Source organism: Apus apus, chromosome 4 (assembly GCF_020740795.1).
Source record: "Apus apus isolate bApuApu2 chromosome 4, bApuApu2.pri.cur, whole genome shotgun sequence".
NCBI classification, from domain to species: Eukaryota; Metazoa; Chordata; class Aves; order Apodiformes; family Apodidae; genus Apus; species Apus apus.
This window is the reverse complement of record NC_067285.1, coordinates 69,041,906-69,057,579: the sequence shown is the minus strand read 5'-3', so window position 1 is coordinate 69,057,579 and position 15,674 is coordinate 69,041,906. Positions and strand designations below refer to the sequence as shown.

General features: G+C 46.8%; 1 protein-coding gene across 1 annotated transcript; it reads right to left on the bottom strand.

Moving 5' to 3' along the window:
* Positions 1-786: 786 nt before the first annotated feature.
* SRP72 (signal recognition particle 72) lies at positions 787-15,347 on the bottom strand. Its single transcript, XM_051618233.1, has 19 exons — positions 15,198-15,347; positions 14,000-14,120; positions 12,207-12,330; positions 11,263-11,406; positions 9,853-9,964; positions 8,678-8,709; positions 7,971-8,095; positions 7,814-7,871; positions 7,503-7,634; positions 6,961-7,089; positions 6,372-6,444; positions 5,738-5,802; positions 4,669-4,764; positions 4,113-4,216; positions 3,430-3,507; positions 2,644-2,781; positions 2,360-2,397; positions 1,904-2,063; positions 787-1,028 (listed from the first exon to the last, which is right to left on the bottom strand). The coding sequence occupies exons 1-19, from the start codon at positions 15,295-15,297 to the stop codon at positions 854-856; spliced, it is 2,004 nt and encodes a 667-aa protein (XP_051474193.1). The 5' UTR covers positions 15,298-15,347; the 3' UTR covers positions 787-853.
* Between the last annotated feature and the right edge of the window lie 327 nt (positions 15,348-15,674).

The window sequence follows — 15,674 nt, the reverse complement described above, 5'->3', positions numbered from 1 at the left end:
ACCACTGCACCAGAGCATAGGCTGGGGGTGCACAAGAAGCTGGGAGGGGACACAGCCAAGACAGCTGACACCAGCTGGTCAGAGGGATATCCCTGACCACACAACATAATGCTCACATATAAAGCTGGGAGAAGGAGGAAAGGGGGGACATTTGGAGTGATAGTTTGTCATCCCAAGTACCCACTACATGTGATGGAGCTCTGCTCTCCTAAGGATGGCTGAACACCTGCCTGCAATGGAAAGCAGTGAAGGAATTCCTTTTTTTGCTTTGCTTGGGCAAGTAGCTTTTGCTTTACCTCTTCAACTGTCTTTATATCTGTCTTTTACCCATGGGTTTCTCACTTTTTTTTCCCCTTCCAATTCTCTCCCCCATCCCACTGGGGGTGAGAGAGCAAGCAGCTGTTTGGGACTTAGGTGCTGGCTGGGACTAAACCACAACAGGGGTCAACAACTGACTGGGATGAGACACAGAAGACAGTACTTGCATCATACATAGAGATGCTGTCAGACAAACCTGTTAAAGGCCTTAACATATGCAGGAGCATAAAACCATGTATCAAGAAATTCTTGATTATTCCACATCTTTTAAACATTTGGCAATGCTGACAGATTTCTTAGTGGCTGCATCTGAGTTTGATGGCAACACTCTTGAGTCATGGCGGGGGCAAGTGTCAGGAAGGCAACTTGGTGAGCAGACATAACCGGGTGCCTGTACCAGCACATCTCCCTCCAGACCACCTACAGGCAGGACAGAGATCCTGACAAGCATGAGTCTTTCACCAGCACTTGCTTCTGACCTTTATTCTGCAACCAGCATCACCTGTTGAAGGAGGGAGGTTACACATCCTGCTTTTTACCACCCTCCTTTAGCCCCCTTCTTCTTCTTCTGCTGCTGCTTCTTCTTGGTGGCTGGGGCGCCGGCAGGTTTTTGGTGCCTGGGAGGGATGACGTTACTTGTGGCTGATACAGCTGCAGCACTGCCGGGCCGAGGGGAGGTAGGTGGGCTGCTGGCAGTCTTACTAGCATCCCTGCAAAAGATGACAGAAAGAGACACCGTGTGGGGTCACCACTACCTGTAAGATGTGGCAAAGCTGCAGGAAACTGACAGCGAAAAAGAGCAGCTGCCCCATAAGAGAGCATCAGATAACATCATGTGTGGGAGCACAGTCACGCGAGGAGATCTTAAAGAAGCTTCAACATATACACAAGGGCTAAAGGATAATGGAACATGTCTCAAAGGGCAGGCAACCACCTTCTAACAGATGTTTACTAGACAGCATAAGTCTCCAATAACAAAAGCAAGGCTAACTTTTGAAGACATGTAGCAGCTCATGCAACATGAGAAGCCTTCCAGGCCCCCATGCTTACACACTGCAAACCCAACATCCTTTCTCCCAAAACGTTTCTCACAAAAGGTTTTCATGCTTCTGTTTTGAGATAGCTGTGTTGAAAGAAACTATCAGACAGCACTGGCAATTCCCTGCATCGCTGCTATTTTAGCAGCATTTCTCTCTCTCAGATGTTAGCAAGTCACCATCTTTCTGCCAGGCCTCACACACAATGGTACATCCCGATTCCAGCTCAAATAATCAGTTTCAACTTAGAATGACGCACAGCATTTTCCCAAATAATGGCTAATGGTTCTCCAGCCACCAAAAGACTTGAAAACAAATAGCTCACGAGAAAGCATACAAAATCCATCTCACCATCAAACCTAAGAAAAACACAATGAAAGACTATAGTGATCTTTAGGAAGAGCAGGTGGTAGAACGTGCAAGCGCCAAAGTACAGTTTAACTTCTGCTACCCATGGCTGGCATGGTGACAGAGTCAGAGAAGACTAGTACAAACCCAGTCTCCCCAGTCACCCAAGAGACTGCAAGCCCTGCAAAATGGGTACTTACAGTTCAGAGGAGCCAGCTGTGGTTGAACCCTGAGTGCCCTTGCCAACCTGATCCTTCTTCTTCCCCTTCTTCCGTCCACGATAGTAGGAACGCTCTCGCATTGGAAGCCACCGCTCAGGGTCGGGAGTCACTTTGGGGTCATAGTTCTTAGGCAGCTTTCCTGCAGAATATCCAGTGCAGGGACATTAGAGGCATCACCAAGGGATACACATGGGATGTCAGTAGCCAGGAAGCAACAAAAGCCCAGCAATCCACATAATCCTACCAGGATATTACCCTCAGTTCCATGAAAAAATGCCCCATCCCAACAAGCTATCATGAAGATCTCGGTTCACAGAGACCCAGTCCCAGCAAAGAGTTCCAGCTCCTGGGGAGCTTAAGGCTGGATATTTGAATAAACAATCTGGTGAGCTCGCTGCAGCTGTGCCAGGTCAATAGCTAGGAAATGCAACTTACCCTTCTTTTTTTTCTTCTTCTTTTTCACTTCTCCTTGTCTGAAAAGCAAGAAGGGAAACAGCCACTGAGACACAGCACACAGGTCAACTAAAAATTTGCTCTAGAAAAAGCTAAACCATTCCCATCTCTCTTAAAACTTGGGTCTGCTTGAAGTTTCTTGCAGTTTATGAACAGGCTCCCTTTCCACCAGCCTGCCTTCTACAGCAATGTCTCTACCACACCAGGTGTGGTTCTTGTGCCACCCCAAAGAACGACTGCACTAGAGCTACAGCAGCCCACTTTACCCTTGCTCCTTTGGCTGGTTGTCTCCTGTCAGCTTCCCAGCTTTCTTCCGAACATAGGTTGCTCCATGGGAGTTCTCCAGTGCATCAACATCTACTTTCAGCGACATGGTGTCCGAGGAAGGCAAGTGTTTGCTAAGACTGCAAGGGAAGAGTTCAGGAATGCAAACCAGCAAGCAAAATGATAAACATCCAGGTTTGTCCAGAAAGCAATAGGCAACTTGAGCTTGAACCAATCTGGCCTGTTGGCACTGCAGACACCAGACAAGCCTATGTGACTAGTACCAGCTCTCTCACCAGCTTCCTAAATAAGCTGAGATGAGCTGCTTGATCGCCATCTGCCTCATTTTTCCCCTTCTTTGATATGGGGACAAAAGCAGCAACTTCCTCTGAAAGCTGGTCAGGGTGGCAAAAGCAGTATGTGACCCTGTCATTTTAGGACAGTGAGAGCTTAGCCAGGTTTTATGGGGCACAATCCTGTATTACTACCACAGGTTCAAGATTCCAACAGAAAAGATGACAGAGCTCCTATTTTTGGTTCCACCTTGTCTTAAGTTATCAATTCTCAGAGAGAAGAATGCCAAAGACAAAAGGGTCCTGGGATTCTGCTATAATCAAACCAATTAGGGAAGTAACATAGCTCCAGACAACCTGACCTGGATATGTAGCAGTTTTGGGTATGTTCCTTTCCTCAGTTGAGAGTGGGTCTGAATTCACCACACAGCTGAAACCCAAGGGATCAATGCCTAAACATCTTTCTTTGCTTCGATACCACCACCAAAAGGATACACTTTAGCTTTTTCAGGGTCCACCAAGGAGTAGGCAGAGATGAGCTGTGCCAGAGTGTGCACATCTTTTGGGTTTTGCCTTTGTAGGGGAAAAAAAAAGGACCAAGTTACCAAGGTACAGACCAAGGTACAGTACTCAAGGCACAGATGCAGTGCTTGCTGTGGCAGCATAGCTGCTAACTGTGTGGACAGGCAGTCAGTCTGTGGTCTCCTCCAGAGCACCTTTCCAAATGTCACTGGTGTGGACAAGAGGAGCTGTGCAGACATCTCCCACAGTACCGTGAAGCAGGCAATGAAAGAAAAAAATCCCTCAGGACCTAGTAGCAAAGGCAAGTTAACAGTCCCCCCCCCGCAAAATCCCATCAAATGCATAATAAAAACTAAAACCTAGACATCCATAGTTTATGCAGACCTAGAAAAAATTATGCATCCCAGTCCCCAAAGGAATCTTCACTACACACAAGAGGCCTCTAGGATAAATCAATCGGGTTTTCAAGTGAACATCAGCTATAGATCAAATGAACCATCTCCCCTCCTTACAATATATAGCTTTGCATTAGAGTCCCTGTGAAAAAACAAATCTACACAACAGCCACCAGCCAACCAACATTGTGACACTGTGGGGCACCAGACAGCTTACAGAGGTCTCTGGGGAGAGACCTGCTCAGCAACCACCCAACTCACTTCCAGAGCTCCTCCAAGTCACTGATTGCTTCTTTCTTCCTGCCATGCTTAAGTTTGAAGTTGGCAGCTTCCCTTATCAGCAACAAATGGACAGGAGACTTTGGCTGAAAGACACAGCAGCCACAGTTAGTTCCTCATTATCACAGCAGAGAGCCCAACTCTATCTGGCTTTAATACCCAAGACCTGAGTTAACACCCTGTGATACAGAAGCAGACCACCTTTGCACTCTAAGATGAGAGGCAGAACGGCTGGGACAAAGCAGCTTGCTGCTCCACAATGTTTTCTTATCAGGGAGAAGGCTGAATTGCTGCATTTGGGCTCCCACTGCCCTCACCCTACCAACTGAAGGGAGCTGCTGTTGCCTGTTTGTGACACGTCTGAAATAACGGAACAGTGATAAAATGAACAGCCACAAAACAGGAGCTCACAGGTTCCCAAACCCCAAATGGATGAGCTGCTGGGACTGTGCATCAACAGGAAAAGTTGGACTAGCTAGAAAAGACAGGCATCTGTCTGCATTAGACCTTGCACATTAGCTCCTCTGTTTTGACTTGCCTGGAATTGCTGATACCACTGGATAGCCTGTGTGAAGACCTCGATTGCACTGTCAATGTCCTCTTCATGACTGTACATTGTCACCAGTGCAGACACCTGCAAAAATTCAACAGCAACTTATAATAGATCCTCACACAAGCTGTCTATAAGCCAGAGTCAGCAGTTAAACTACAGAAGTAACTAAAACATAACATAAGCTTTCTGCTCTGTCCCTAAAATGGAGCTGTGGTAATAGGCAGGATACCCAGGCGAGACCTGCCTACCCAGGTCTCTCCCAAAGAAATGTCCCCAACAATTTTTCTCCTATGGTACAAGCTTAAGACTGCATTTACAGAAAGAATTTTCTTGTCTTGGCACTTTCTTTGCTTGACACTGGACAGTTTCATTAGAAACCCTTTTTTTCCTCCCCATTCTCTACCCCAAGAGCCATGAAAAAACAAATCAGCACAGAACACACAATACTTGTCTCTACCCCAGTCACAACCAGAGGCAACCCAGGGCAAGGAGCTGGTATTGCTGGCTGCCTCCAGAAATCACTTTGATCAGACTTTCAACTGGAACAGACCCATAACTGTCAGCCTCTACTCAAGACGCTTACACTATACACTTGAGCATTTTCAAGGTCATCAAGCTCTTCTGAATACCAGACGTGGACATGCATGCAGACCAGGGTGACACTGTAGGGATGGAACATATGGCGCTCTCTCCCTAATGCTTCTCTGAAAGCTGCTTCAAAACTTCCCAGCAGCACATACCAGGGAAGCAGCTGCTACTGTTATGTTATGCAAGTAAATCCAGGCAACACACAGGTCTGGGGGATTACAAGAGAGCAGGAACATAGGCAGAGAGCATCTCCTCTGCTGACAGGCAGAGTACTTCTGTGGCTAAATTCAGGCCACTTGATGCAATTTATAATCCCACCTTTGTCCAAGACATGGAAGATGGGCTCAGATTCCCTGCAGATACTCAAGTGACTGAAAGCCACAGGAAAGAGGCAACACGAACCAGGCAGTACAAAGCTGTGCTACAAGGGAAAAACCTCACACAGTTCAAACTGAGTTTTGCTTACCATACCAGGCTTGTGCTGCAGTTCTTCTATGCTCCTCAGGATCATGCAGGCTTTTGTGACACTGCCTAGAAGAAAGACAGGAAGGAACATGCTCTGAGCTGCATGGTAACACTTCACCCTGCAAGTGAACTTCCAGCCAAAGGTAAACAATGCGGACATAACAATCCCCTTCTCTAAACATCTCCCCCATTTCAAGGAATAAAGGACAGGCCTCCACACAAAGGAGTTTTCTGCCTTTGCCATATCCTGCAAGGGTTCATGACCAAGCTTTTGCAAGTAGGGTCTTCTATTCCAGGAGTAACTGTGCAGCCCAACTGTATAAAGGAAAGGTACCACCAGAGAGCCCTACACTGCTCCCAGAACCCTCCTGCCCCAGAACAGATTCAGCCTTATTATTAACAAAGACTGTGGGCATCTCTGTCAGGGATCTTTGGAGCCTGAATATCCAGACATTAAGTTATGAGCATTATCATGCCATAGCCATACATATAGAATACCTGACTGAAAGCAACTCTCCCCTACACCCCTGTTACAACAGTGAGTGCAGCAAAGATTGCCCTAAATCCTTGTTTTTCTCACCCCTTGTACCATTATCATCTGCAGACACTTCCCATCAAAGGAGGACACTGGATACCTTGAGCGATTTTCAGCTGGGCCATCGTCAGCTTGATTTCAGCTGCATTGGCAGGGTGCTGGTCTGCAAAGTCCTGAGAGTCAGAGGAAAGAACAATTCGACATGTGTGTGGGCACAAGGCTGCTGCTCTTGGTGAATCATATCTCATGCTCAGTTACAGCAAGCTGGCAAGAGCCAAAGGAAGCTTTTCCAGCACAGGCAGGCTTCAGCACACAGCAGAAGAGGGCTCCAAAGTGTGCCGGTGGGCCCATTGCCCTCTTAGATTTCCATTCCAGGTCACTCACTCCATCCAAAAAGGAGGATGTTGCAAACTGCTTGCAAGCAGAACCCCACTGCTTACTCCAGAAGCCTAATGCAACTTCTAAGCATAAAAATCAGAGGTGCAAGAGAACTATTTCCCTTTAAAAGCAACATTGTTCAGTTGGGTGTAAAATACTTTCCAGCAGCGTTAAACCAAACCAAAATAAACACAGTCAGATACCCTTGGAAATTTAAACCAGACAAGACAAACTAAGGGGAACAGCACATAAGAACATAAAGCACAAGTTTAAATGGAGCTTAGCCAAATAAGTATTTTCTCTTAACCTACCTGCAGAAGCCCTACAGCCTTTGCGTGCTGCTTCTCACGACACAGCTGGGCTGCCTGGATAAGCACAGGGAGGAGGTGCTCAGGACTCTGTGACTGCAGGCCTGCTGACAGCTTGCGGCACTGATCTGCCTGAGGAGTGGGAAGAGAGAATACACTTTTCTCAGCCTCTGCTGCAAGCACTTAATGCAGGGCTAACATACCAGTTCTATCTAAGAAGAGAAGCTACTGATGGCTTCCCTGAAATGGGTACACAGAACCAAGATCAAGTCCTCTTTAATAGCACTTCAGATGCACCTAAGAAACCCTCACATCCCTTTGGTCTTCTAGTAATCTCCACACTGTCCTCCCTACAGCTCAAGTCCCTACACAACTGGCTGGCTGTTCTTTTAAGAATAGCTGGGTTGTTTTTTTTCTCCTCACTTACGTGCCTAAACCAAGTGGTCAAACTTCCTAGCACAGAACAGCTGCATATCTGTTTTTTGCCTAGTCAAACTCCTGTGGAGTAAATCTGTGGCTACTTACTGCAGATCAATTTCCCCTACCTGGTTAGTGTACATTGCCAGCAAAGCTTTGTTGAATTCAATTGCCTGGAGCTGTTTCTTGGAGAGTTTATGCTCAACGCCTTCTGCATTGGTCAGCTTCACCTTTTTCTTTGAGTCAAAGACATTTTGGTCCTGGGGAAATCACACATCATGAGAAGATTTCACTACATTACTTGAAGAAGATGAAAAGGCCTCTGGATCTGCAATTTAACTGTCTAGGAAAGTCTTTCCTAGTTCTCTTCCTTCTCTCCACAGAAGTGGAGAAGCCAACAGAGTATAACCACATTGAAAGGAGCAAGGTAATTCTATACCTTGTTAATTGTGATGATGTTATTTGCAATGACAGCAAGCAGTCCCACATCTGTTGGCCTGCAGATAAGAAAAGCAGAAAGCACATTGTTATAAAACAGCAGACTCTCTTCTGTCTACCTATGGAGTAACAAGCATTTGTTTTAGAAAAGTCCTTACTTCAACTTGATTATTTGATTGTAGAGCTGTAGAGCATCTTCTGTACGACCCTGCAGTTGCATGATATAAGCCATCTGACCGTGAATAATGGCCAGTTCAGCCTCAATGTCTTCCTCTGTCACATCCTGAAAGAAAATCAAGGCAAAAAGAAAAAAGCTGCCATCTTGCCTCTTTTCCCCTGGCTTCAGCATTCTGCTGGCAAATGTCTACAAGCTCTCTTGGGCAGTATAAGCAGCAAAGCATCCCAGCTACTAGAGATGAAGGTTGTAGCCACAGCACGAATACAAGCATATTTGGGTCAAACCAGGAGCAAAGAAAGCTTTGCCTGCTTCTGCAAGAATCTGAATATACCCTCAACTTGTGTGCTTCATCTGCCCCTCTGCTTGAACCAACGGCAGTGATGACAAATTTCAAGTATTTCCCATCACCCACTCCATAGCAGGGGACGGGTCAGAGGGAGGCTTCAAACAACCCATACCCATCTTGCCAGCACCTGCACAGGCAGCTGTGCAAGGAGCACAGCAGCAAACAGCCTGCAGTCTCTGCAACAGCCACGGTTGCTGCCCCAGCCTCACAAGTGGGTACTAGCAGCAGTGGCAAGTCTTGCTGGGTAATCCTGCACAGCAGCTTTGGCTATCATCTGGCTACCTGCAGTACCCTTCATAACCGCACCCAGAACACTTTCCAGAACAACATCAAGAACTTACAGAGTCTTCTGACAGCGACTGGCGGCACAGCTCTAGAAAGAAAAAACAAATCAAAGAACAATTTAGAAGGCTTCAGGAGGAAAAAATTAGTCTAAAAGCATGGGAAAACATAGACTTTTTTCATGTCTCCCTGAAACTTCTGCAGCATTGCAAGGGCACAGCAGGGACTGAGCATGAGGAAGAAAACTAGATAAGACAGACGCAGTATCAAATGCACAGCAGATACTGTCCCTCCCAGCACTGCGTTCTGAGTAGAGTTACACACTCATTTTCTCTCCTGCACAGATTTTCTTAAACCTAGCTCCTGATCTTTTCCATAGATCACTTGGCTGCAACTGCTCACCATCTTGGGAGATATTTTAAGTGCTGCAAGCTTGCAAGATTCAGATTACACCACCCTTTATGGGGCAGCAATTCTATCAGTTTTCAGTACACAAAACAGTCACTTATTGACTTCCTCATATACCTCTGGAACATCACTTGCTTTGCTTTCCAAAGGACTATTTAGCACAGCATATAGGCTCAAATTACACATCCTTAATATATCAATTATACGAGAGCTGCTATTCTATCATCAAAATCAGGACAGAACTGGCCTATTTATCTGCAAGAGCAATGAGATCAGAAAGAAGCTAATTCTTCTTAATTCTGCCACCCAGTCTTTTTTTGTTTTTTAAAGACGCACAAAATCACCCTTCTAACCCACAGAAAAAAATGTTTTAGCAAAAAAAGCACATTTTTATTGACTTATACTGATTTCATACCTAATTCAGACCATTAAATATTTCTATTTTTATAGTATATGTCTATACAGATACATATACTAAAAGGAGTAAGAGCAGATGAAACACCTCATGCTTATGAGTAAGAGTTTACACTCATGTCTATATCCTACTTCAAAAAACTGCTCAAAGGCACCGAACACCACTCATAGGGCTACAAGAGAGCCAGGAGATGGTACATGCCACATGGTTCTGGGAAAGAGCTGCAGAGGAACATTTCCACAGAAACACCAGTCCTCTCAGAAAACATCTGGAAACTTATAACAAATTCTGCCGCTGGTCAATTTTAAAATTCTCAAAACTTCTTTCTCTCTGATTAAGTGTGTCTATAGGGAGCAAGTGACTACTCCTATTACACAAAGCTTCTTCCCTCTCACCTCACCATGTTTTTACCTTCTGCTTTCTGTAGTTTTTTCATTGCTTCATTCAGCTTTCCTTGCCCAATCAATGCACATGCACTGTTATAACACAGCTCATAGGTAGCTTCTCGAAGGCCCAAATCCTCCTAGTATGAAAAGCAAATGCAACACTACATAAATAACTGATCAATACAGGTTTGACAGGCAACCACACAAACTATATTTCTCGTGTACATTGAAACCATTCCTTGCTAAATAAATTTATGGGCAATTTTAGAAGGGCACTGTCCTGGTTTCAGCTGGAATACAGATAATCTTCTTCCCAGTAGCTAATATAGTGCTATGTTTTGTATTTAGTAGGAGAACAATGTTGATAACACACTAATGTTTTAGTTGTTGCTAAGTAATGCTTTTATACTAGTCAAGTACTCCCCAGCTTCTCATGCCCTGCTAGCGAGAAGCTGGGAGGGGGCACAGCCAGGACAGCTGATCCAAACTGGCCAAAGGGACATCCCGTACCATATGACATCATGCTCAGAATATAAACTGGGGGGAGCTGGCTGGAGGGTGCAGCAGCTTGGGAAATAGCTGGGCACTGGTCAGCAGGTGGTGAGCAATTGTGCTATACATCACATGTTTTGTATATTATTTATCATTATAATTTTCATTTTCTGTCCTGTTACACTGTCTTTATCTCAACTCACAAGTTTTAACTTTTTTTTTTTCTGATTCTCTCCCCCATCCCATTGAGGAGAAAGTGAGGGAACAGCTGTGTGGTGCTCAGTAGCCTCTGGAGTTAAACCTCAACAGGCACACAGCTGGCAAGTAAGTCTCAGTGCAAAGGACCTTTCCTCACACTGCACAAGCAAGACAGAGGCAATCAACAAGGCAACAATGAAACTCCAGCTTGAACCTAGAGACTACTGAGGCTGTGGAAAGAGGGCAGGTAAAAACCACTGCTCTAGTGAATGAGGAAGTTGATCCATAGCACTGAACAAAAAGCTGAGCATGCTGTGCATACATCAAATGACAACGATTTATGAAAAAAATGAGGACATTACTATTTGCACTGCTCATTAACAAAGATATTCCCAAGCATGACTAGGTGATCCAGGCCGTTAGCTTTACCCTGGGCAAGAAGGTAAGGAGACAGAGGAAAGTGCTAGTCACCACACATCCTGCCTAATGCAGCCTTAAAGAGATGTACTTCCTGCTCTGCTATGACATCTACTAATACAAGACTCCCAGAGATCAAAGATGAAGAAGTATAACTCATGAAGTATAACAGCACTGTTTATTCCTCCATACGAGTGAAACCACAAGGTGATCTTCAATACGCTCAGAAGTCATTAAGAGACAAGAACACATTTCTGTCCTGTTAAAAAGATTCCATATCCTTTACTCCTTGACTCTCACTCTTACATGCACACACACACTCTCTTACCGGCATCACCTTCTCCCATGTGCTTTGTGCTGCCACAACAGCAGAGAGGTTGGTTTTTCTCTCCTCCTCATACTCATCCTGGGAGTTGCGGATGAGATCCCTGTACGCAGCCAGACAATCGTCATAACGCTCCAACCTGTACAACTGAGAAAGAGAAGAGATTAGCCTTCAGAATAGTATTTCCCTGTGTTTGCTAATAACTACAGTCTTTTTCCTCCCTCCCCATGGACTGGCAGCAGCAGAGCATCAAATGTTTTAAGCTGAACATTAGTAACATTTGCATCTACCTTTAAGGGCAAACTCTATAGATGACATTTACAAGGACTCAAGCAATGCCAACCAATACTTGCACACAAATGACAGTTCTCAATCCTAAAACAGCTTCTTTACAAGCAGCAGTTTACACGGTTTTGTCTTTAAACAGCCTTTTTCCAGATTAGATCACCTCTCTATGAGAGATTAATGAAAGGTCTTTTGTGCAGCTGAGGGAAGACAGCCAATTCTTCACAAAACTGTTCTGATCAACCCAGGAGAAATCAGAGAAGAAACGCAACTTCTTTTCTGCTTCACTTCTAACACCTGAGATATCAGGTCCCGCCAACCATTCCTGGACAGGTATCTAAAGCAAGCACATGGCTCAACCACCAAAAAGTGTCATCATTTCTCTTGCATCATCTATCTCTTCAGCCAGCTGGCTATTATCAGGCCAGATGCAAGAAGGGAAAGGAAGTCCCAAATGTGTTGCTTTGGTTCAGCGGCAGTAAGATGACTATTGTCTCCAGCAACAGGTGACTGAAGCTCCACAGAAGTGGGAGCAGTTGGAAACTGTACTTCTCCTTACCTTCAAGGCAGAGAAGGAAATTTTGTCCCCATATGTGCCCCACATAAGAGGAGTGAACAGGCATCCCAGCATATGAAACTCCCAAAGAAAAGCTTGTAATTACCACTTGTCCGTAAAGCTCCTTCAGTTTGTCTGTCTGCTGACTGGCACTCTGAATGGTCTTGAGAGCACTTTCAATACGATTCAACCTGTATTCACAGTAGGCCTTCTCAAAGGCAATAACGTCACTGCAAGGACAAGAAAAAAAGGCTGGGAACTGGCGTAGTCTTCACTCAACAGCATTCACCCACCTGAACACACTTGTTTAAGCAGCCCTAATTAAGTCACGGACTGCTACATTCCCAAAGAGCCAAAACACCAGAGGTGAGCACATGATCCCAGATTAATGAATTATGTATCTGCTGAGCGCTGAAAATATCTTAATCCTACTTTCTGTTCAACAGGGAAAGAGGTAAAGGAAGATGTTCGGGTTTTTTTATTGTTTCCAGACACATGGCATTTCAAATTCCCCTTCCTGCCTCCTCCTGATTATGCAAATCAAATCCTTAAAGCTAAAAAAACACAAAAATTCATTATGGGACTCCTTCTTAAGGAGAAGACATATCACCACACCAGAAGATTGTTACCGCAAGCTTTCCAAGACAATAGACTCACAGAGAGAGAGAGAGAAAGGAAATGGTATAAAATAGACCCTCTTATAATCTTATCCTAAGCCAACATTAACATTAACCTATTTTGAAATACCAGTACAGCAGAACTGAAACAAAAGGGTTTGCTAATGTTAACACAAAACTGGCTTCAAAGCAAGCTCGCAGCAGCAGGGAAGCATTATCAAAGAAGCAGAGCCTTGAATGCTATGTTCCACCCACCCCCTGAGTTACCAGTTAAGCCAAAGAAAAATTAATCCATAATTCCCTCAGTTCATCACTGGTACCACTGGCTACCAGCTATTTCTTTGCCTATTTAAGATTATCACAGTCTAGCTGATTATTAAGGGAGCCTGAAAACTGGCATTAAGAATTAAAGTAAAGCAGTGAGCCAGCCTCAGTGCAGGGCAGGACAACTTCAAGGCAGAGCAAGAACCACCACTTTCCCTGCTTGGCAGGATAGAGACAGACATGAAGTAAAGCCAAGATTAAGAAATTATTGGGACAACTCTGAAGCCAGTTGCATTTAGACAAATTACACTTCCTTCTCGCCACATCCTAAAAAAACAAGCTAAAAGCCTTAAATTACATCCCTTGTATCGCAGAAAGAAAAAGGAATTTGTGGATAAGGTTAATTTTTTTTAAGATATGAGCATAAACGAGGACACGTTTCATCACTCTGATACTACAAAACTCTCATCTGGGAAGTTGCCTTACAAGAGCAGCACCTGAAATACAAGAATTTTGCTGCCAGGCAACTCTTGAGTAACATTTTTTTATCCTCGTCATCGCACAAAGAGCATCTTTATAGAGTCTGCTTAATTATACAAACGGGAAGCTTGACTTGTTCTCAAACACAAGCTGTCTCTAAGGTCCTGGTTTTGAGAATGTGCACAAAGAGCTTGCACCACCACAAAAGCTGAAGCAGTACCTTCAGGCTTGCAAAGAAAAGGACCCCAAGGAGCAGTATGATGAGACAGCCAAGCAAAGCAAACAGCTCCCTGCCACTGGCAAGGGCTTCTCCCTTCTCTCTTCACTTCCCATTAAACCTGTCCTCTTCCCTTGTATCAGCTATGGTGCTCAAACATGTCAGCAAGCGAAATCAGCTCATGAAGATGGCTGAAAACTAGATCAGGGACAATCTTTTCAAAAGTAACAGCAATATGTTAGACTGTCTCAAACTTGTCCAAATCACTTTTCAAGGAATTGTGGTCTTATATTTTGTAGAGTACAGCAAGAAACAACTCACTTGGTTAACACTTTAGTGTGGGTGTTGATGACGCTGAGGGCTTCCTTGAAATTCCCGTTCTGGATAAGACACACTACTTTGCACTGAAGCGCAGTCACATCATCTTTGCTGATCTGCAGTACTGGAGGAGAAACCATTTCCAACACAATGACCTAACTCATTATCAGACACATTAAGGCTCTGTAGAAGCCATACCTTGTTGCATTTGCAAAAAGCCGTCATAGAGAGTAGTCATGTTAATCTAAGAGTCCTGACTCTGCTTGCTTTGGCTCAGCTCACTAAACAAATCCTGTCAGGTTAAAAGAATCCAGTATAAATCCTGAACTTACCCAAAGTGGTCGGTGTGCCTGGAACAGAGCTGCACCAAAGGAGTTGCACCTGGACAAACCTTTCACTGGCACTTCACTTCCAGGCAGAGAACACAGTGCCAAAACCCGAGTGCCACGTAAAGCGTGTGCAGGAAGAAAAGCACCTGGTCTAGAACGGAATGGCTCTAGACAGGAGGTCGCTTCACATGCTAATACTTTCCGTCAGCGGAAGCCAGTGAGGGAGAACTAGGACAGCGACACTAGTTTTGGTACTGGATTTTTTTCACGTGATCCCAGCTCTCGGATCTGGCGGGGCAGGGGATGAGTCCCCGCTCCCTACAAGTCGGAGCCATCACGCGCCTTGTGCTGCAAACCCGTTTTGGATGCCGGGCCCTGAGAAGCACACACCCCGGGCTGGACTCACTGCCGGGCAAGTCTCTCCCAGGGCAGCCGGTGCAGACGCACGCCGCTCCAGCCCCAGCGGGAAAGGCCCCCTTCCTTCCCTCCTCCCGCCATCGAACTGAGGGAGAACCCACGAGTGCCTCTGCAGCCTCGGCCCCAGCAAGGCCGCCCGAAGCAGCAGGCGCAGCACAGCCCGGCGGGGAGCGGGGAGCGGGGCCAGGCCCCGGGCCCCTCGGCTCCAGCCCCGGGGAGCCCCGGCCCGCGGCGCGGCTGCCGGCACGAAGCCAGCAGGTGGGAGCTGCAGCTCCCCGCCGCAGCCGTGACCCCGCCGCCTCGCCCCGCCGCTCCGAAAGGCCCAGCCCGCCCGGGCGGCGGCGGGAGCGACGCGGGGCCGGGGCGCACGGAGGCCGGGAAAGGCCCTGCCCCCCTCCCTGCCCCTCTCCCTCCCGCGGCCGGGCAGGGGCAGGCGGCGCGCCCGGGTCACTCACTCTTGTTCACGGCCTTGAGCGCTCGGGCGAAGTCTCCGCTCTGGCCGCAGCGGTTCACCTCGCTCCACAGCGCCGCCGCCGCGCCGCCCGCCGCCGCCATCCCGGGGCCGGGACGGGAAACGCGGCGGCGGCTGCCCCGGAGCCGGAAGAGCCGCACGCCCGGGCCGCCACGTCGCCAGCGCCCGGCCCGCCCCCCGCCCTTCCGGCACCGCACCGAGCGGCCGCCGGGCCCTCACCCGCACCGAGCGGCCTCCGCACCGAGCGGCCGCCGGGCCCTCACCCGCACCGAGCAGCCTCCGCGCCGCCCCCGGGCCCTCACCCCGTCGTCCCACCCTCTCACCCCGTCCCAGCCGCCTCTCCCCCAGCAGCGCCTGACAGCAGGCGCGGCGAGTGAATATGTTAACCAACCTTTCCCCCCCCCCGCTCTTAAAATGAACCAAAAAAACCAATAAAATTCAACAGGTAAGACCGAAGTAT